This window comes from Chionomys nivalis, chromosome 7, assembly GCF_950005125.1.
Source record: "Chionomys nivalis chromosome 7, mChiNiv1.1, whole genome shotgun sequence".
Lineage (NCBI taxonomy): Eukaryota > Metazoa > Chordata > Mammalia > Rodentia > Cricetidae > Chionomys > Chionomys nivalis.
This window is the reverse complement of record NC_080092.1, coordinates 82,234,338-82,255,434: the sequence shown is the minus strand read 5'-3', so window position 1 is coordinate 82,255,434 and position 21,097 is coordinate 82,234,338. Positions and strand designations below refer to the sequence as shown.

The window sequence follows — 21,097 nt, the reverse complement described above, 5'->3', positions numbered from 1 at the left end:
CCCCCATGGCTGCTGGTGTAAATAAACTGCATCTCCCGTTGGTAGCCTGGCCTACCCACCCTCAATGCCATGTTGTTGAGGGTAGAGCAGTCACAAAAGAAGCTCCACAACCACAAAATGCAATTTTATTCACTCATACTGACCCATCATCTAAGGGCCTAGGGCAGGGCAATCTATACCCAGAGCTGTCATTGGAGCTGGGCAGGACACTGGATTACAGCCAGTATTCTCTTGCAGCTTTAGGCCTAGGCTAGCAGGTGTGGCCTGGCCCCTCCATGGTGGGGGAGCTTGGGCTTCTGCCCCAACCCCTTTCCTAACTGAGCCAGCTATCTGGGGGGAGGGAGAAAAAGGGCAAGCAAAGTGCTTTAAAAGAAAGCAAAATATCCTATTCCTGCTCCAAGAGGTACAGGGAGGAGGTGGTGGCAGCTGGATGCATGTAGGGAAAGTCAGTACAGACTTCTCATCCCTGCCTGTGAATTTAGTTTCGAAAGATCTGCACTCATCTAAGGCAAGGAAGTAGTACTTCAAGCTCCCTGCAGAGGAATGCTAAGGCCATGCTGAGCTGCCCTGGCAGGAACCCTGGGGGCTATGGAGCAGACATGCAAAAAATGAAAAGGGTTAGGGCCACAGCCAGGAAGAAAGACCCAGAGCCCAAGCTTCTCACTGAGCTTTGAACTTTGGGATTCCAAGAGGGAAAATGATATCCTTGTTTCTACCTGAGTTATGCTTGCAGAGAGATCTGTATCCTGTGGACAATGAGGGAGGCCACACACCTGTTTCTTGAGTCCTATGGACAGGGTGCCCACCATATTCCTTCCATCCCTTCTTCCCCCCAGATCCTTTGGGCCCAGCTCTGGCCAGGAAAGGGGGGAGGCCATGAAGGAGAAAGACCATGCCTTTCATTATCTCCTGGTGTCCTTATCGTCCATACATCCCAAATACTAGGAAACTGAAGAAGACCGTGACTCCCACCAAGGAGACAGTGGCAGGTGCTGTGAAGAACTGGCGGTAATTGATACGGAAGTACCAGACCACACCCAAGAGCACCACAAACACAGGCACCATGAGGCTGCCCACATTGACACCAAGGTTGGATGACTCAGTGGCTGAGGGGGTCAAGGAGCCTGAGGGGCCAGAAACAGGTGCCCCTGGGGGTGAGCGGTGGCAGTGAATCACACAGTTGTCGGTAATGTTCAGGGAACTCAGTGTGCGTGCCGGGTCCTGCAGCAGCCGACCCTGGTATATCAGCTTCATCTGGCTCTCTTGTCCAGGGAAGTATTTGCTACAAGGATGAAAGGAAAGACTGGGTAAGGAACGAGAATATATAGGCCTGGATCAACAAAGCAAGGCATGGAAGAAACTAATGGGCCGTCTATGGGAAGTTCCCCTTAGCAGAGGCCAGCCATTAAAACTCCTCTAGTGATATCGAATCTGCACCACCTCTTTCAGGAAAATCAGTGCCTGATGCACAAGTCATGAGTAACTTGCTCTTTCCAGCCTACTCACCTCTTTAGGGTACCCACAGTGTCCTCTGGCCTGGCCACAGCCAGCTTTTCGGTGTCATTGAGGAACTTGAGCCGAACATTGATGAGGCTGGGGCTGGGAGAGAGGCAGGTGCGATCATCTAATCCCAGTGGAGCTTCTGGGCGGCTGCTCTCCAGGCCTGCTTGTCTTTTGGGTAGGCCTTGGATATCCAGGAGATGCTCAAGGCTGGGTTCCATATCTGCCCTAGCTCCAGGTTCCCCAGTGGAGTCTCCCCCAGTGTCACTGGTCTCTTCAGCCTTCTCTTCATTCCCCTCTGATGGATGGGGAATTTCAGTTGGTTCTGGAGTGCCTTGGCTTACCAGTTGGTCCACATGCCCCAGGTGGAGAACAGATGTGTCGCCCGCTGACACAATGGTGCCCAGCAATTGGTTGTTACTGCTGTCTGCTACGTAGGTAGAGAGCCAGGCTAGGACCAAGGCTAGAATCAGCACCACTACACCTGCCACCACCATCACCTCATTACCCACACCCTCAATGAGGGTGACATCAGAGAGCTCCATGGCCTGGCTGCTGCCCGGGTCCACACTGCAGGAACAAAGGAGGATAGCATCAGCAGGGCCTGAGGGGTGATAACCAGCTTTCTACTTTGTTTAGGTTCAAAAAAAAAAAAAAAAAAGACGGGAGTTTGTGGTGTTTTGTAGGAGAGGCAGCCAACCTCCCTAACTGTAGTAGACCCTCAATCTCAAGCTGAGGATTTACCCTTGGCCTCTATTGTGAAACTCTAGCTTTCAGATTCTGTTCCCATAAAGAGCACAGGTCACCAGAAGAGCCTCATAAGCTTGTCCCCAGCTGCTGGTTGCTTTGTTTTTATTTTAAATTTTAAATTTTTTTTTTTTTTTTTTGATATTTGGAGGAGAATGGAGAAAGAACATTTGCTTCTTCCCTTCTCTTCAAGTCTGGGTATCTCTGTCCTGGAAATACCACTCTATAGACCAGACTAACTTCAAACTCAAGAGCTCCGCCTGCCCCTGCCTCCGGAATGCTGGGATTAAAGGCCTGCGCCACCGCCACCACACCTGGCTCCATATGCTTCTTTAAGTCTGGAGTTTCTCTAAGATTCCTAACACGTGGTCAAGCACACATGGCCCCCTAAGCAGCCTCAGCCAGAGCTGCAAAGAACGCGAAGACTCCTTCCCAGGCACTGTGCAGGCAGCCCCGCCGGACTCATCTGATCACATCTCACTCATGGTCACAGACCCATGCATGCACAGCTGTCAAAGCCAAAATAAATACGTTTTGCTCCATCAAGGACAGAACCAGATAACTTCAAGTGGATAAATGTATTGAGACTATCGGCAGACACGTTCGTCTCCTACAGAATTGTTCTGGCAAGTTGTGGGGAGCTGCATGGGACAGACACCAGAAACACTGCCTTCTTGGGTCACCATGGGCTTGGCTCACAACTGTAAAACCATTGCCCCAGCATACACCACTCCAGTTATCCAGAACTTGGGAAATGAAAGCAATGGGATCAAGGGTTCAAGACAAGCCTCCACTACATTGCAAATTCAAGGTCAGCCCTAGAATGCAAGAAGTTTTTTTAAAAAACTGCCTGAGTAATAATTATTTGGAAAGATTTCCCAGCCCTTATTTCATCCTGTCTTGTGTTGTGAAGGTTCTCCCTCTGCCGTTTCTTAGAAAAGCATGGAGGATTTCTGCGTATTCCTTGGAGAATCTCCTTCACAGCTGTCCCTGGGCAAGTCCATCTGGTGGTCATCATTATCAGACTATTCTTTTTTTTTTTTTTTTTTTTTTTTTTTTTGGTTTTTCGAGACAGGGTTTCTCTGTGGTTTTGAAGTCTGTCCTGGAACTAGCTCTTGTAGACCACGCTGGTCTCGAACTCACAGAGATCCGCCTGCCTCTGCCTCCCGAGTGCTAGGATTAAAGGCGTGCGCCACCACCGCCCGGCTTATTATCAGACTATTCTCACAGCAAACATAAACGTCGTTACACTTAGAACCTGTCCATCTCTTTATTGATTTCTGGAAGAATCCTCTGTACAAAGCTCTCAGTGGCATGCCACAGTAGCCGCCCCAAGAATATCTGTGGACAGACCGACATTCGAAGAGTTTCCACAGCTGTAGCAAGAGACTGGCTCTGGAGTCAGGGAAACAAAAGTTCTCGGTCTAGTCCCTCTCCTAGCTATGGAGCTGCCAACAACTCCCGACGCCTCAGCTCTGCCAGCACTAAAGCGGGGTTGAAAATGGTACCTACCTCATAAGGTTGTTTTGAAGATGACGTGAAAGCATCGAAGCAAAACAATTTAAGAGTGTTCGATCAACAAACGATAGCAAATATGTCTCACTCCCACGACTGACCCCTGAAGATAAGGTTAATGTCAGGAACTGTGATTTACACAAAAGGAAACTGTGGCAAAGGCAGACGGAAACCGAGGACACAAAGTGCCGTGGGCAGGGGCCGGACAGGACCCCGCGTCCGCCTGCTCCAAGGCCTCAGCTGTCCCCTCCGCCTGTGGACGCCCCCGACCCGGTTTTTCCTAAGGCTCTGTCCCCGTGGCAGCAGAGTCCACGAGCCCCCACACCCCGGACGGAAGGCTTCCGGGTCACGGTGGCAGTGCCCAAGCCCAGCTCTCCTGTCCGGTGATGGTTAGGGTCAGGTGAGGGGGGGTCACAAACCATCCACACCCCTCAAACTTCGGGGCGGGGCGGAGGACCCAGGGGCGGGGCCTGCGGACGCGGAGAGTCATGGGAAATTCAAGGGGGTTTGAATCGGTCCTGTTCCTGGATGGGGAAGGAGCAGCTCACCTGACAAAGCCAGGATAAATGTTTTGACTTCGCCAGGGCAGTCTCTGCACCCGTCTTTCCGTAGGGGTCGGGGGATGGGCTGGCAACTCAGGATTCTCTTCAGGGTCCGATCTCTTCCGGCTTTTCTCGGAAGCTGTTAACACCGGGACCGGAACTCCCGCCTCCCCGCCTTGTACTGATGACGCAAAGCTACGTAAGGCGGACTGACGTAAACAGAATCTTCAACTAAAAGGGCCAGGTTGCACAGCGGCGGGAGGGGCGGAGTCATTGTTGGCGGGATTTCGGACTTCGGGCACTGAGGCCACGCCCAATGGGCGTGGTCCTAGGCCGTCCAGAGGTCAGAGGCAGGGCCAGAAGAGGAGGAACGAATCGGGAAGGTGCTTGTGGAAGGGGCGTGGTTTCAGCCTGGGCGATTGCACTGGCAGGCTCTGCTGGTGGACCCACGCTAGGCTTCCCTCTTCCCCTCCTTCCGGCTTCGCTCTCGAGCTCCGGAACTAATGGGATTCATTACTGCTCCGCTAGTGAGCACCGGGCTCCAATGTTGGGATCCGCAGGGTCTAGTATTTCTGACTTCTAAGAAAGTTGTTACTCGAGGAGACAGGCAAGAAGACAAGTTAGAGTCTTAAGTACTGGAAGATTCGCTTTGAGAAATAAAGCGGGAAGGCATTTCAGAAAAACAGATATACTGCCCTCTTAAAAATGATTTGTTTGTGGGGGCTGGAGAGATGGCTCAGTGGTTAAGAGCTTTGCCTGCTCTTCCAAAGGTCCTGAGTTCAATTCCCAGCAACCACACGGTGGCTCACAGCCATCTGTAATGAGACTTGGTGCCCTCTTCTGGCCTGCAGAGATACATGCAGGCAGAACACTGAATACATAATAAATAAATAAATCTAAAAAAAAATTATTTGTTTGTGATTTATTTATTTATGTGCTTGTCTGTGTATGCCATATGTGTGTGGTTGCCTGCAGAGGCCAGAAGAGGGCACTGGATCTCCAGAACTAGGGTTGCAGGAGGCTATAAACCGCCAGTCTTGGGTACTGGTAAGAAAACTCAGATGTAAGCCGGGTGGTGGTGGCGCACACCTTTAATCTTTAATCTCAGCACTTGGGAGGCAGAGGCAGGCGGATCTCTGTGAGTTCGAGACCAGCCTGGTCTACAAGAGCTAGTTCCAGGACAGGCTCCAAAACCACAGAGAAACCCTGTCTCGAAAAACCAAAAAAAAAAAAAAAAAAAAAAAAAAAAAACTCAGATGTGGAAAGAATAAGCAAGTGCTCATGATCATTGAACCATCCCTTCAAGTCTATCATCCTCGATTAGCTTTTCCTGTTACCAAGTGAACCATCTCCCCAGCCCTTAGGATGACTGCAAATAACTTTCTAATATTTTTCCTTTTACTATGTTGTAGTATTTATAAAACAAATCTGGGGTTTGGGAGGATGGCTCAGTGGTTGCTGCTCTTCTAAAGGACCTGAGTTTGATTCTGACGACCACCTGTAACTGGCTTCAGAGGATCCTATGCCATTTTCTGGTCACTGCAGGTATCTCCTAACTTGTAGTACACACACACACACACATTTCAAACAGACAAACCTAGGATCAACAAAACGACTCAGCAAGGCTCCTGCTGCCAAGTCTTCTGACCTGAGTTCAATCCCCTGGACCCATATGCTGGGTAGAGAAAACCAGCTCTTGCAAGTTATCTTCTGATACACACACATGCACATACATACACACACACACAAATAACTAAGATGTAAAACAAAGTAAAACCACCCCTAAACACTGCCCTTTTAATATTTCATGCTCTAGGTAAATGGAAAATCTTTGCCTATCACAAAATTAATACATACAGTCCAATGTATCTTTTCTTTAAAAAAAAAAGCAATAAAGAGACGTGTGGTTTAAGGCATGATAGAAGAGACTGAACGGCTGGGGCTTAGCCGCTGTAATGGGGCAGAAACTCAGCATCATTCCCTGGAGCAGGGTTCCAGTTCGGGCCAAGGACTGGGAAGCCTTCCTTTCCTTCTCCTAGAACAGTGGCTCTCAGCCTTCCCAGTGCTGCAACCCTTTAATACAGTTTCAGTGTTGTGGTGATCCCAACCATAGAATTATTTGTTGGTTTTTTTTTTTTTTTTTTTTTTTTTTGGTTTTTCGAGACAGGGTTTCTCTGTGGTTTTGGAGCCTGGAACTAGCTCTTGTAGACCAGGCTGGCCTCGAACTCACAGAGATCCGCCTGCCTCTGCCTCCCGAGTGCTGGGATTAAAGGCGTGCGCCACCACCGCCCGGCCCAACCATAAAATTATTTTTGTTAAAGCCAGATGTAGTTTAATCCCAGGACTCAGGAGGCAGAGACAGGCAGATCTCTATGAGTCCAAGGCCAACCTTGTCTACAGAGTTCCAGGACAGCCAGAACTATGTAGAGAGACCCTGTCTCAAACCCCCATCTCCCCCAATTATTTTCTTTACTCCTTTATAACTGTAATTTTGCTACTGTTATAAATCATTATGTAAATATCTGTTTTTCAATGGTCTTAGGCGACCCCTGTGAAAGAGTCATTTGACCCCTGAAGGGGTCTCTACCCACAGGTTGAGAACCACTGTCTTAGACCTTTGGCTTTGTGGAATTAAAGCAAAACCTCCATCCAGAAACAGTTGGTTCCTATTCAGCTGAACCAGGGCAGAAGCCGCATTGTGAATGTGAACACACAGAACTTCCTGTGTGGACCGAGGCCCAGGAAGCAGGCCCAGGCTCCTGATGAGGTTCTGCTGTCTGCTGGGTGATGTCAGTTGGTGACTGAGAACCCTGAATCCTCAGCAAATAGGTCAATTAAACCCCTTTATTCTCTCTTGGGATAGCTACCACAAGGCTCCCAGGGGTGGGTGGGGGTGTCTATCACCCTTTTTGTCACCAGAAACACCTGTCCAAGGCAGAAAACATGGAAGCCCCGGAAGACCACAAAGAGGAGAATAAATGTGGCCTGACAGAAACTTGCATCACATTCAAGCCTCACAATATCCACACGTGGGTTCTGTGCACAAATTATTTATTTGCATTCATAAAACTGGTTTGCAAGTCGGGTGGTGGTAGTGCACACCTTTAACCCCAGCACTTGGGAGGCAGAGGCAGGCGGATCTCTGTGAGTTTGAGGCCGGACTGGTCTACAAAGTGAGTTCCAGGACAGCCAGGACTATAGAAACCCTGTCTCAAAAAAACAAACAAACAAAACTGGTTTGCCTTGAAAAGCCTCCTCCTAAAGGTGACTGGTCATACCTTTCTGTCTCTAGGACCAGAAGAAAAAAGAGAGAATGGCTTTCCACCTTTCTGGGCCCCAGAAGCCATTCTAGATGGACTGCCAATTAAGATGCCATCAACACCTGGGGAGTAAGGGAGAACACATCAGAAATGTCTCCGGTGGCCAGGTGGTGGTGGCACACGCCTTTAATTCCAGCACTCAGGAGACAAAAGCAGGCAGATCTCTGTGAGTTCGAGGCTAGCCTGGTCTACAAAGCAAGTTCCAGGACAGCTAGGGCTATTATACAGAGAAACCCTGTCTCAAAAAACAAAAACCAAACCAACCAAAAAAAAAAAAAGAGTATTCTAGCATCCATTCAAGACATGGGTTTCTGGGGCTGGAGAGATGGCTCAGAGGTTAAGAGTACTGATTGTTCTTCCAGAAGTCCTGAGTTCAATTCCCAGCAACCACATGGTGGCTCTCAACCATCTGTAATGAAATCTGGTGCCCTCTTCTGGTCTGCAGGCATACATGCAGACAGAACACTGTAAACAAAACAAATAAATAAAAAAAATAAAATAAAGACATGGGTTTTATCAAGAGACAGAGGTGGACTCTGTGGTGGGACACTCGCTTAGCATGTACCCAGCCCCGGGTTCCATGCCTCGTGCTGGGGGAACATCAATCACAGTAGCCCTTTCTTTTAGTTCTATCCAGAGTCATGCTAGAAAGAAGGCAAAGAAGCAAGGTACACCATCCCCCCAGAGATCTTGCTAGTGTTGACCTCATAGTTCTGCTGCCTCAGCCTCCAGTCCTGGGGTTAGAAGTATAGGCTATCAAGTCCAACAAAGGGCCTGTCACTATGCAGGGCTGAGTAGACATATGGGTGGCAAGGGGAGAGCTGCACCGTGGATCATTTGTAGCTTGGGGAGATAAAGCGGCCATCTACCTACGTAAGCACGGGAGTGGAGGGTTGGGGACAGGCTGAGAAGGCCTGAAGATCAGCAGGTGGCTTAAGATGTCAATGGAGGGACAAACTGGTCCTGGAGGCAGGCAAAGCGCAAAGGAAGGGGCAGTGGTTGGTTTTTCAGCACCGGGCGTAGGATCGGATGGAAGTAGAAGTGGCCCGCTCGGAGCTCACCGGATTTGCCCCTCCACACACAGCAGCAGGTAGTCTCTGAGCAGTGGGGGCAATGGGAGTTGGGCGGCTGCCTGCCGACAATTGCTACCCAACTGAGCACGAACAGCCAGGCGGGCCAGGTGCTGCAGCCGTCTTGGCTGGTTTTCCATGCTTAGGGCTGATGTGTAGAAGGCTTCGTGTTCCTAGGCCAGAAGAAGGGAGGATCGGATGATCCAATACCCCTGGTTTTGATACCCAATGCCATGGTATTGGGGACTGGATTTCAGTCATGTCCGTGGCCACTGCCACCCCAGACGTGCTGGTAGAATTCCCACCGAGTCAGAGCTGACTGCTAAGTAGATGATTGTCAGCAAGAGGCTGGGCAGTGTGGAAGATCAAAGATCTGCGTGGGCTACCGTGGACAGAAGCCTGGAACCCAGGGTTTCATGGCCTACCTTCCCTCTCTGAAGCTGGTCTTGAAGCTTGAAAGGAGAAGCCTCTGGCCTCTCTAGCCCTCTAGTGAAAAGCTTCGCCCTTGGAGTAGACATACCTGCCACAGTTCCGGGAGCACTGCGTCCACCCAGCTGTCGCAGGACGGAACACATGGATAGGCATTAAGGAGGACTTCCAGGGCCCGAGGAAAGTTGGCGCAGTGTTTCAGCATCTGGGAATTAAAGCAGGGGCCTAGGAGTTCCATGTTGCCCCAACTAAGGCAAGCCCAAGGCTGGCCACACACACACCCTCATGCCTCAGTCTGCCCCATCCACACATGCCCTAAGCTTCTGGCCCCAGTAACCTTGACTCTTCCTTTGGCTAGCCTATCCCCTCTGCCCAGATGAGAGCGGACCTCCAATCACCAAGGGAGGCCCTTTTAGTATGGGAAGTTCTGTCCCAGGCTCTCTCTCTCTCTCTCTCTCTCTCTCTAGTTGGCACCTTCCTCAGGCCCTCCCAGCGCACCTCAGGGTGAACGGGCGGGGCCCCATAGTCCAGCAGCGCTGCAAAGAGGACCTCGGGCTCCCAGTTGGGGGAATCCTGTACCGCCTGCAGCGCGCAGTCCATGGGTGTGTGGCCAGCGCCATTGGTGACGCCAACCCTGGCTCCGTGGCGCAGTAGCAGCTCGGCCAGGCCTCCGCAGCCATTAGCACAGGCGTTGTGCAGTGGTGTGTGGCGCTTGCGACCGGCAGCCCTGGGATCAGCCCCGGCTTCCAAGAGACTTCGCACTGCTGCCGCGTGCTTTCGGCAGCTACCTGGCCCCTCTGCGCCAGCACAGGCTGCATTCAGTGCAGTCTCGCCCTGACTGGTGCGCAGGCTCACGTCTGCGCCATTCTCCAGGTAGAGAGCCACGTGTTGCTCCAGGCCGCGAGCTGCAGCCACATGCAGGGGTGTGACTTCGCTCTCTCGTGATGCCTCATTCACAGATGCTCCGGCCTCTAGCAGCAACTTGGCACACCTAAGAAGAGGGTGCAAGGCCCGGGCAAATCCTGAGGACCCTAAGGCCTGCTATCACCACCCATTTCCTTCCCACACCTCTACCTGGAGGCCGGCCCTGGTGTCTCCATCTGCTCACAGAAGCTGCATTACAAACACCGGGGTTATGGGTCCAGTAGAAGCCGCCAGAAGCACGTTCAATTTTCATATGAAAAAGTTAAGCCCAAAATAGTGTAGTGCAGCAGCCAAGAACACACACAAAGCATTAATGGGGAGAGTCCATCCTGAATTGAACTGACGCACTTACTTTGTGCGAGGCGTGAAACCCAGGCAAACTAAGCAAGCTATCGCTGAGCAGCACCCTGCTTCTGACAGCGTCAGACTCACTGCGCGGTAGAGAACGATCTTGAACTCCCGATCCTTCGGCCTCCTCTTCCCACTTGCTGGGATTATAGGCCTGTACCACCACGCTCAGTTTCTGTGGCACCAACTAAGTCACGACCCACGCTCCTGATCTCCCAACATTCTGATAGGATAAGATTTGGGAAACCCACTCCCGTGTGCACTATGCCACGCCAGAATATTAAAGTGTGTGCGTGCAGAAATAGACTTCACTACTCTTCCCAAACAGGCTGCGTTCACTGGGTCCAGAAAAGCATCCAGGGACCTCCATACTCTGCTTTCCCTTAGAGAAAATAAGCAAAACATTTTAGAGGGAACCTCTTCACAGTCTTTGAATTCCAGGAAAAATTACAGGCCAGCACACCATTGTAAGCAAATGTGCTGTTACCTACCGCGGAGACGGAACACGAGCCCAACTAAATTGCCAATGAAATGAAACCAATGATGATTTGGTTTTGGTTGTGAGCCTAGTCTTTAAACAGCCAAGCCATCTCTCAGCCCAGCCAGTGTAATGTACGCTGGGAAGGGACAATAGCAGCTGCTGGAACAGCACGGGCCGATCACGTTAATGAAACCATAATTGGAGATCCTTCCCCCGGATTCAGCACAGATCACGGATACAAGAGCTCCGTAGCCAAGACCCGAGTAAACACCGCCTTTGACAAACTGCTGAGTTTAATTCTGCAGTAAATTCTAATTGTTGCCATATTTTGACTTCTAGTATCGAATGTAAGAAGCACTTTAAAAAGCTCACTCTGCAGGGCTCCAGGAAATGACCCTTCTCGTTATATGCAAAAGGACAAACACAGTGGAAAGACACTTGTGCGCAGCTACCAAGGCGTTCAGTTGTGTCCTAAGAACCAGGGAAAGGGCTGGTAATGTTGTTTACTGAAGACAGGGTCCCACTGGCCCAGGCTGGCCAGGTACTAGCAATCCTCCTGCCTCAGCCTCCTGAATAGGGCTGGCAAATTTAGATTCCTTTGAAGTATATCTCTGATCTACAGCTGGTGGGGACAGGTCTCTGGCTGTCAGTGTCTTGAGTCCTTCCCTGCCAGCTGAGTTTGTTGAACTGATCTGTAAAAGAGTGAGTGCCACCGTGCAGGGAGTCCCAGACAGCTGACCCGAGAAAAGTGAAAGGGCACTGCCTGTGCCTGTGGCGGCTCATGCTTGTAATCCCAGTGATCAGAAGACTGCCCAGCACTCAGGAGGCAGAGTCAGGCGGATCTCTGTGTTTGAGACTAGCCTGGTCTACAGAGTTGGTGCTAGGACAGGCCCCAAAGCTACACAGAGAAACCCTGTCTCAAAAAACCAAAAAAGAAAAAAAAAAAAAAAGAGTTTGGGCTAGCCTGGGCTACACAGTGAAACCCTACCACCAATAAGCAAACAACAATAAAAAAAGGGTTAAGGAAAAGCCGGGCAGTGGAGGCGCATGCCTTTAATTCCAGCACTTGGGAGGCAGAGGCAGGCAGATTTCTGTGAGTTTGAGGCCAGCTCTGATCTACAGAGCAAGTGACAGGACAGGCTCCAAAGCTACAGAGAGACCCTCTCTCAACAAACAAACAAACAAAAAGGTTAAGGATATTACTCAGTTAAGAGAGTGCTTGCCCAGCATGTACAAAGCCCTGGTTTTGATTTCTGAGCATGGTGGTGCATGTCTATACTCCCAACACTTAGGAGGTAGCGGTAGGAGGGTCATGAGTTTAAGGTCATTCTCCTCCAAGCTACATGAGATTCTGTCCAAAACAAAACCAAATAAAAATAAGTGTGGAACCAGGCGTGGTGGCACACACCTGTAACCTGAGCACTGAGAAGGCAGAGGCAGGAGGATCACCAAAACTTCGAGGTCAGGCTGGCATAAACAGCAAGTTTCAGGTTAGCCAGGTATATAGAGAAACCAAATACAAAATCAATCTTAAAAATTAAGTGGGAGGGCCGGGCGGTGGTGGCTCACGCCTTTAATCCCGGCACTTGGGAGGCAGAGGCAGGCGGATCTCTGTGAGTTCGAGGCCAGCCTGGTCTACAAGAGCTAGTTCCAGGACAGGAACCAAAGCTACGGAGAAACCCTGTCTCAAAAATCCAAAAAAGAAAAAAGAAAGAAAAATTAAGTGGGAGGAGAGAGCTGGGCATAGTGGTGTGCAGCTGTACCACCAATACTCAGGAGGCAGAGCAGGGGGTAGGCAGATCATGAGTGTGAGGCCAGCCTCAGAAACACAGGTTCTGTTTCAAAGTAGAAGGAAAGCCAGACACCATGGTGTAACTCCAACTCCAGGAGACCCGATACCCTACTCTGGCCTCTGGAGGCACCTGCACACACGTGCACACACACACATAAATGAAACAAAGAGGGCTGGAGAGGTGGCTCAGTGGTTAAGAGCACCGACTGCTCTTCCAGAGGACCCTGGTCAATTCCCAGCACCCACATGGCAGCTCACAACTGTCTGTAACTTCAGTTCCAGAGTATCCGACACCCTCACACAGAGTATATACAGGCAAAACACTAGTTCACATTAAATACATACATATATACACCCATACATAAATCTTTTAAAAAAAGAAATAATGAGGCCTCTATCTCTGTGTGAAAACATAAATGCATGAGGCGCTTTACACACAACAAAGCTTAGTCAAGTCATCCTTATTCTTAGGCGGGTGAGCTGGACAGACACCCTCCCCCCCCCAAAACCAGCCCAGGCCATAGGCACCTACTGCAAAGACTCAGGAGCCGTGCACAGGTGCAAGGGGGTCATACCCTCCTCAGACAGCACATTAGCCTTGGCACCAAACGTGAGCAGCAGCCGAACACAGTCGGGTTGGGTTTGGGCACAGGCCTCGTGCAAGGCAGCACGACCTCCAATCCGGGCATCAAGGTCAGCTCCCTGCAGGATAAGGTGCCGGGCGCAGTCTATGTAGCCTCTGGCCACAGCGATGGTAAGAGGTGCTATGTGCTTGGTCTTTGGAGTCAGCACCCAGAATCCTAAGGAGAACAGGCAGTACTGTAGGACTTTGTATGAGAGAGCATTACAGAGAAGCCGTCTATGGCTGGCAGTGGATGCTGGCTTTCCCTGGGTCTGGCTTACTGACCATGCTGGACCTGTGGCTAGGGGTTCGCTCAAGTCTTGAATTGGGAGTACACACTGGAAGACCCTATACTCCCCAGCACTGGAAAATGAGGCAGAAAATATCACGTGCTATGGGTCCTAGAAAAGTTCTACGGAACTGCGAAGGCAGAAGAGGACAAAGGAGCAAACCCTGATGGGAAGGAAGCTCGGGGTCTTTGGGGGGCTAGTGGGTTTGGTGGCGCTCTCTGTTCACATCTGGTCTTGGGTTTGGAGATGGTAGCTATGCATAGGTGTGTGTGGAGCTGAGTTTCCAAGTGGAGTACAGAACGAAAAGAGGGGCCTGTTGATCAGGTGCTGGCTTTGAACAGAACAGTCAAGAAGTTGTTTAAAGGATACAGGTGTGTCCTGTTGAAGAGGACACTGTGGGCCGGTTCCCTACTGGGGAAAGTGGTCTCTGACTGCACAGGAAGCAGGAGGGATAACGGAGTGATAAAGGAGGAAGAGCACAGCACCCCAGCCAGCCAGATCAGGCAAGTCATTCTGGCGATCTGGGAGTGGGTGGGGTGGGGTGACAGACATCACAACCAGAATGCTCCCACATTCGGGTCCAGGTGATCTTTTGTTTTGTTGTTACTTGAGACAGGGTCCCACTGATAGTCTTGGTGTCCTGGAACTCACTCTGTAGACCAGGCTGGCCTCGAGCTCAGAGAGATCCTCCAGCCTGTGCCTCCTGAGTGCTGGGTTTAAAGGTGTGCACCACCACCACCTCACATCCAGGTGATTTTATGTGCTCTGCTCTAACGAGTGTGGGGGGATTAAAGATTTGAGCCTTGGCCGGGCGGTGGTGGCGCACGCCTTTAATCCCAGCACTTGGGAGGCAGAGGCAGGTGAATCTCTGTGAGTTCGAGACCAGCCTGGTCTACAAGAACTAGTTCCAGGACAGGCTCCAAAGCCACAGAGAAACCCTGTCTCGAAAAACAAAAAAAAAAAAAAAAAAAAAAAGATTTGAGCCTTTGATGTGCTGGCCAGTGCACTATCTAGCTAACACTGAAGAATTTTTACAGCTGGAAAATAAGATACCATTGGTATGTTAGAAAGGCTGAGTCTCAACAACAACATAATTTTTTTTTTAAGATGAGTGGTGATGGTGCACAGCCATGGAGGAGGCAGAGGCAGGTGGATATCTGTGAGTTAGAGGCCAACCTGATCTAAACAGGGAGTTCTAGGATAGTCAAGACTACACAGAGAAACCCTGTCTTGAAAAACCAAACCAACCAACCAACCAACCAACCAAACAAACAAACAAATATGGTGGTGTATGAGTGCAAGCTCATCACCCGGGAGCATGAGACATTAAGATCCTAAGTTCCAGGCTAGTTGGGCCCATACAGAGAGATCCTGTTTCAAAACAAATGACAATAACAAGCTGAACAGGACCTGATGGGATAAGCACATGGTCCCAGCTACTCCGAAGCTGAGGCAGAAGGATCACTAGTTCAAAATCTGCCTGGGCTACTGAGTGAGTTGAAAACCAACCTAGGTTACTTAGCAAGACTCTGTCTCAAAACTGAAAAAGCTCTGGGTTGGAGCACAGTGGCAAAGACGATGCTTATTAATATGCCCCAAAATAAAACTGGACTGGTGAGCGGGTTCAGCAGGAGGTGCTTGGGTCTTCTCTCTACCCCACAACTTCAATAGGTGTAAAAAAATTTGCATATGGGCCAGGCGTTGGTGGCGCACACCTTTAATCCCAGCACTTGGGAGGCAGAGGCAGGCGGATCTCTGTGAGTTCGAGACCAGCCTGGTCTACAAGAGCTAGTTCCAGGACAGGATCCAAGACCACAGAGAAACCCTGTCTCGAAAAACCAAAAAAAAGCTGGGCAGTGGTGGCACACGCCTTTAATCCCAGCACTTGGGAGGCAGAGGCAGGCGGACAGGCTCCAAAGCTACAGGGAAACCCTGTCTCGAAAAACCAAAAAAAAAAAAAAAAAAAAAAATTGCATATGGATTTCATAAAAATTCTCTTCTATAGGAGAAAACCATAGGAGAAACATGGACATATTTATATATATCAAAAACATGAGTATTCCTATATAATTAATCTACTGCACACAATGTCTGTCAACCAAAACCAACATTTACAATCTGTATATGTGCTATATCAGAACATAACTTTTGGAGGCTAGGTGTGGTGACACATGCCTTTAACCCCAGCATTCAGGAGGCAGAGGTGGGTATATCTCTGAGTTTAAGGCCAGTCTGATCTACACAGTGGGACCCTGTCTCATAACCACAAGCAAACAAATCCACACTTGGCCTCAACTGTTGAGGAAGGAACTAACATGGGTGGTTATGATGAGCAGCTCACTCTAGGGTCTTTAAGGAGAAGCAGGGTCTGGACTCTTCCCTTCCCCACCCCCACACTTTTCCCCTCTTCTGCCCTCCTGGGTGGTACTCCTTACCCTGTTCTGCTGACCAGGCCAGCTGGTTGCTCACTGTCTCCACAATCATGTTGGCAGCCTCTTCATCTTGGAACAGTATTTGAACCTGCTGTAGGTCCCCAGAGAACAGGGCACTGTGGACAACTGGGTCTCGGCAGGAGCGGTGTGGCCTCGTGAGCCGTGCCTGGGGACTAGAGAGGTACCTCTGGCTTCGACACTGACGAGCGGCAGCCCGCCTCCTGTCCTCCCATTCCAGCCACTCTCTCTGTAGGCGGAGAGCCCGTAGTGTGGAGGATGTGAAAGGGAAGCTCTCCCCTGCCATGAGCGGTTCAGGGGTCTGCGCAGTACCGCCCAGGCAGAGAATTGTTCCTTGTTCCAGCTAGCACCCTTGCTCTGGGGAGTCACCCTGCCCCCCTCCTGGTAAGCTGGAGAAGCAGCTGAGGCTATAAATAGGCCCCTCACTGCATTGGTAAACAGTTTGCCCAGAGTCATGATCCTAATGCAGATGGTATTGGGTCAGCCCTTGCCCCTACTGGTACCCTTCCATTGGCCAGCAGGTCCTCAGCCAAAGTCACTCCCAGACCCCACTTCTCTGGAGTGAGTCTTCTAGTCCAAGCAGTCAACCATGGGATAGATGGACAGGACAGGGCAGGGGGAGGACCAGGGTCCTGCAGTCTCTGCAGTGCTGGCTGGGGAAGTGGGCAGGAGCCCAGGAAGGAGCACAGACCTCAGTCAGGGGAGGTGGAGATACTGAGAAGCGAAACCACTCTTCCTGAGTTTGAATGAACAGCACTCACTGAAGTATGTACCACACTCTGAGAATTTCAGTGGCTCTCACATCCACCTCTACTCCGACCAGTCAATGAGGTAATGCAGCAGATTTGGTCAGGAAATGAGATGGCCACGCTTAGTATTTCAGTTCAGCATCTGAGATGAGCAGTCTTATTTTACAGACTTAAGGAACTTAGACTTAACAAAGTAAAATTACTGGCTCAAGATCACATAGCTTCTTTTTCTTTTTTTTTTTTTTGAGACAGTGTTTCTGTGTGTCCTGGAACTCACTCTGAAGACCAGGCTGGCCTCAAACTCAGAGAGATGCGCCTGTTTATGCCTCTCAAGTGCTGGGATTAAACACGTAGTTTATGAGACAGGGCAAGGACTCCAGTAGCCCAGACTTTAGGCACTTTGGCTCTAGGGGCCTCTACCATGCGGGGTAGACAATTGGGTGAGCCTCTCCTATCCCCTCATGCCCAAGCGGGACATGGTTTCTACTTTCAGTGACTGGTTTTTCTTTCTGGTTTCTAAAAGGACCCACTTGTCTCCTTGCTGTGTGCCAAGGGGTTGACCTTGGAACTGGGGACCTTCAAACTGTTCACCCATTCCCCTTTCGGAGAAAGTGGCTGTGCTTCCAGGAGCCTCTAGGGGGAGGAATGAGGCTATGAGAGCACACCAGCTGGTCTGACTGTCTGGTGAAGGGAGGGAGGAGGGAGGTCAGCCAGCTTCTGCCTCCTGGGCTGCTGGCAGCCCCTTAGCTCAACAGTGCACTGCGGGTTCCTCCTGGCTCCTTCTGCCAGCTTCCACCGTGACTTCCCAGCAACCTCCCCCTCCTCTGTATCTTTCATTTCCTCCTGGTCACAGGCCCACACAGGATCTGTCTCTCCCACATTCTGTCGCCAGCTTCAGTTCGGGTCCTCAAAACCTTCAACCTGGATCAAGCCAGCCTGTGAGTCTCTTTCTTGGACCACATGACCTTCTGCTGCCTGCCAGAATTGCCTGTCCAAAAAGGTCATTTCCTGAAAAACTTGTGCATTCTGACTCAGGCTTTTCCTCGGAAGTCCTGGGTCTGGCCCCACATACACCACGTGGCATCTTAGCCAGTTTCTTCACCCTTTCCTGCTGGCTGTCCCAGTGGCTTGAAATCCAAGGCAACCTGTTGTGTCAAAGTGTCCCTGCAGTAACAGCTACTCAACTTCTAAAGGACATTGGGTGGGCTTAGCAAAGTCCACATGCCACAGTCCCTGAGATATCACTCTACCATGCTGGATGTGGGCTCCAGGGCAGGCAGGCCCTGGCTTGAGCAGTCCTGACATAGTGTTTTAGGAGCACCTGGCTCACGGCAGGCTGGCCTTTCCTGAACACTGAATGAAGGTCCCTATTCTCTGCCAGATCAAACGCTCCTCTATCTGCCCAGGTGGGTGGCAGCAACCTGGTCTTCTTCTGACATTCATTGCCCTCATCCTCCGCTCATTCTCTGCTGTGCCCCAGCTTCTTGGTAGGGCTCCAGGGTGGGGGATCCCAGAAAAGAATGAGATCATGTCCAACAAGGGTTTGAAGATCCTCAGAGAAAGGCCCCTCTATGGATGCAGCTGTGATTAATCCTATTGGAAGCCATACAGTATTTTAATTGCCCTGCTGACGACCTGGCTGAGCACCCACAGCTGAGTTCCCAGGGTTGGGAATCTGGCAAAAGCAAGGTGGGGCCAAGAAGGGATAAAGTGCTGGGTGTCCCTTTATCCCCTAAGGCATACAACAGTCATAGCCTAACCTCTGCCTTCTTGCCTCACAAGCCTGAAAGTGCTGACTATAGCTTTGTCCCCCAGAGATACCAGTGTGTAGGTTTTATCATTAGCTTCTGAAGCAGAGGAGGCCTGCCTGTGGGTCCACAGGGGCCAGAAGTTGAATTGGAGGGAACAATGAAGCACCCAAGAAACTAGGATCTGAAACAGTTGGGGCTTAGTTGAGACTGGACAGGGGGACCAGGGCAAACATCTAGATGGGCCTGGCCCAGGTCTAAGATAGAAGCAGAGTTAGGCAGAAGAGGAGGCCGTGAAAATGCAAGGGAACAGAAAACACGGCCTATGCTGCTCTGGCCCACAGCGCAGCAGCCTTTTGGACCAAGGTTCCCTACAGCCAGCAGCTCTCCAGCTGCTTACGGTCCCACCCGTGACTAGATTCATGGGATCAGTCTCCGAGCAGTGCGAGCATGGAGCCTTCACTCCTAGTCACTCAGTGACAGCTGAGGCGGGGGTGCTGCCTGCCCGTCAAACGGGCTTCTTCAGCCTGCCCTTCATTCTGGGAAGGATAACGGGTCGGCAGCTTGAATACTGGGACCTTTTCTGCCCCACCGAGGCTCTTGTCAATCGTGGTCTGAGAGCTGGTGCCGAGAAGAGCACTGGTGATCCCAAGCAACAAAAGAAACAAAGTCGTGCCCCTTTAATCCCAGCACTTGGGAAGCAGAGGCAGGCGGATCTCTGTGAGTTCAAGACCAGCCTGGTCTACAAGAGCTAGTTCCAGGACAGGCTCCAAAACCACAGAGAAACCCTGTCTCAAAAAAACCAAAAAAAAAAAAAAAAAAAAAAAACAAAAAGAAACAAAGCCGCATCAGATCTCAAGGGGTAAAATGAAGAACCGGGTCTGTATTAATATAAACGATGAGCAGGTGAAGAAGCTGACAGCCACACAGAACTCAGCCTAGTCGATGAGAGATCCGCCCTTAGGAGGACAGAACTCCCTTATGCTCGGTTAGCGGCACATCACCTGACTGCCTTCCAAACAGTTCAGGGTAGAGGGAAGGGACATTTTACAGAGGACAATCCTAACAGACATTTCCTCAGTTAAGGTGTCCTAGGCCTATGGATACCCTTTTAGGAGGGGAGAAGATAGGCCTGAGGGTACAAAACTGTAGACCTAGCTATTTGGGAGGCTGGGGCAGGAGGATTGCCAAGTTCAAGGCCAGAGCAGGTAACTTAGTGACATCCTGCCTCAAAATAAAAAGATCAAAACAAACAAACCAATAAAAGAAAAGAGGAGGATGGAGCAGAGGTTGGTTGCAAGTCCAAGGATCAATTCCCAGCACTGCCCGACAAAAGTCAAGAGAATGGCATCTTACTAACAGATTCCCAGAGACATCTTACAAGATGCTTGACTGGCGGCTAAAGGGCTGGCTCAGCAGAGTCCGGGGTCCCACACATCAGGGTTTCTACACTGTCTTCTGAACTCTGTAGGCGTTCACACGCAGATGGCGTGTGTGCACACTCACACACAAATAAGAATAATAAAAATTAAATCGGGGCTGGCGAGATGGTTCAGTGGTTAAGAGCACTGACTGCTCCTCCAGAGGACCAGGGTTCAATTCCCAGCACCCACATGGCAGCTCGCAGCTGTCTGTAACTCCAGTTCCAGAAAATCTGATATCATTATACCAATGTGCATGAAATAAAGTTAAAAAAAAAATTAAATTGAAGCTGGGTGTAGTGACACACGGGAGGCAGAGGCAGATGGATCTCTGTGAGTTCGAGGACAGCCTGGTCTACAGGGTGAGTTCCAGGGCCACATGGAGAGACCCTGCCCCCCAAAAACCACAATAAATAAATAAATAAATAAATAAATAAATAAATAATCTAAAACAAGAAAGTCTGACTGATCTTTCTCAGCATCACTGGGGTCATCCAAACCAAGACAAGCCTAAGAAGCCACCAAAACCAAGAGGAGCCTCGAGATCCTAAAGTGGGTTCAGAGAGAGAGAGAGAGAGAAAGAGAGAGGGAGAGGACAGAGGAGAAACCCAGCAAACCTGAGAAAGTGTGGAGTATAGCTAATGATAATGTAGCAATATTGGTCCACTGAGATCAATGGAGCAGGTGCCGTGGCACATGCCTGTAATACCAGCATCAGGGATCAGAGGCGGGAAGACCATGAGTTCAAGGCCAGACTGATGTAAAATTTGAGGCCAGTCTGGATACAGTGTTATGAAGAAAAAGAAAGAGAGAGAGAGAGACAGAGAGAGAGAGAGAGAGAGAGAGAGAGAGAGAGAGAGAGAGAGAGAAAGGGAAAAGAAAGAAAGGGAATGAGAAAGGAAAGGAAAGGGCTGGGCAGTGGTAGCACACACCTTTAATCCTAGTACTTAGGAGGCAGAGACAGGAGGATCTCTACAAGTTCGAGGCCAGCCTGGTCACAACCATTAGTAACTCTAGTCCCAAGGGATATAAAGCCCTCTTCTGGCCTCCAAGGGCAGTAGGCATATAGTTGGCACACAGACATATATGCAAGCAAAACACCCATACACATAAAATAAAATTAAAAAAGAAGAAAAAGAGAGGAAGAGG

At 50.2% G+C, this 21,097-nt stretch overlaps 2 protein-coding genes across 3 annotated transcripts; both read right to left on the bottom strand.

The window, feature by feature from the left end:
• Window positions 1–96: 96 nt before the first annotated feature.
• On the bottom strand, window positions 97–4,440 carry Tmub2 (transmembrane and ubiquitin like domain containing 2). 2 transcript variants are annotated; one of them, XM_057774248.1, is made up of 4 exons: window positions 4,311–4,431; window positions 3,760–3,865; window positions 1,507–2,070; window positions 97–1,282 (listed from the first exon to the last, which is right to left on the bottom strand). In XM_057774248.1, the coding sequence occupies exons 2-4, from the start codon at window positions 3,792–3,794 to the stop codon at window positions 919–921; spliced, it is 963 nt and encodes a 320-aa protein (XP_057630231.1). In that variant the 5' UTR covers window positions 3,795–3,865; window positions 4,311–4,431; the 3' UTR covers window positions 97–918. The 2 variants fall into 2 exon arrangements, with proteins under 2 accessions (XP_057630231.1, XP_057630232.1); XM_057774249.1 differs by lacking the exon at window positions 3,760–3,865 and having other exon boundaries at window positions 4,311–4,440.
• A 2,939-nt stretch (window positions 4,441–7,379) lies between these two features.
• Asb16 (ankyrin repeat and SOCS box containing 16) lies at window positions 7,380–16,374 on the bottom strand. The gene is made up of 5 exons (XM_057775295.1): window positions 16,016–16,374; window positions 13,201–13,468; window positions 9,622–10,114; window positions 9,215–9,328; window positions 7,380–8,867 (listed from the first exon to the last, which is right to left on the bottom strand). The coding sequence occupies exons 1-5, from the start codon at window positions 16,314–16,316 to the stop codon at window positions 8,682–8,684; spliced, it is 1,362 nt and encodes a 453-aa protein (XP_057631278.1). The 5' UTR covers window positions 16,317–16,374; the 3' UTR covers window positions 7,380–8,681.
• Window positions 16,375–21,097: the final 4,723 nt, after the last annotated feature.

Excerpts from the sequence above, each read along its gene's own strand:
- Tmub2 (XM_057774248.1), bottom strand. The coding sequence starts at position 3,794 with ATGCTTTCACGTCATCTTCAAAACAACCTTATGAG. Across the intron at positions 2,071-3,759 it reads CTTCAAAACAACCTTATGAG|TGTGGACCCGGGCAGCAGCC; the intron begins GTAGGTACCATT and ends TTGTTCCTGCAG. Across the intron at positions 1,283-1,506 it reads ACTGTGGGTACCCTAAAGAG|CAAATACTTCCCTGGACAAG; the intron begins GTGAGTAGGCTG and ends TCATCCTTGTAG.
- Asb16 (XM_057775295.1), bottom strand. The coding sequence starts at position 16,316 with ATGGCAGGGGAGAGCTTCCCTTTCACATCCTCCACACTACGGGCTCTC. Across the intron at positions 13,469-16,015 it reads GGCCTGGTCAGCAGAACAGG|GATTCTGGGTGCTGACTCCA; the intron begins GTAAGGAGTACC and ends TGTTCTCCTTAG. Across the intron at positions 9,329-9,621 it reads CCCCGCCCGTTCACCCTGAG|ATGCTGAAACACTGCGCCAA; the intron begins GTGCGCTGGGAG and ends TTTAATTCCCAG.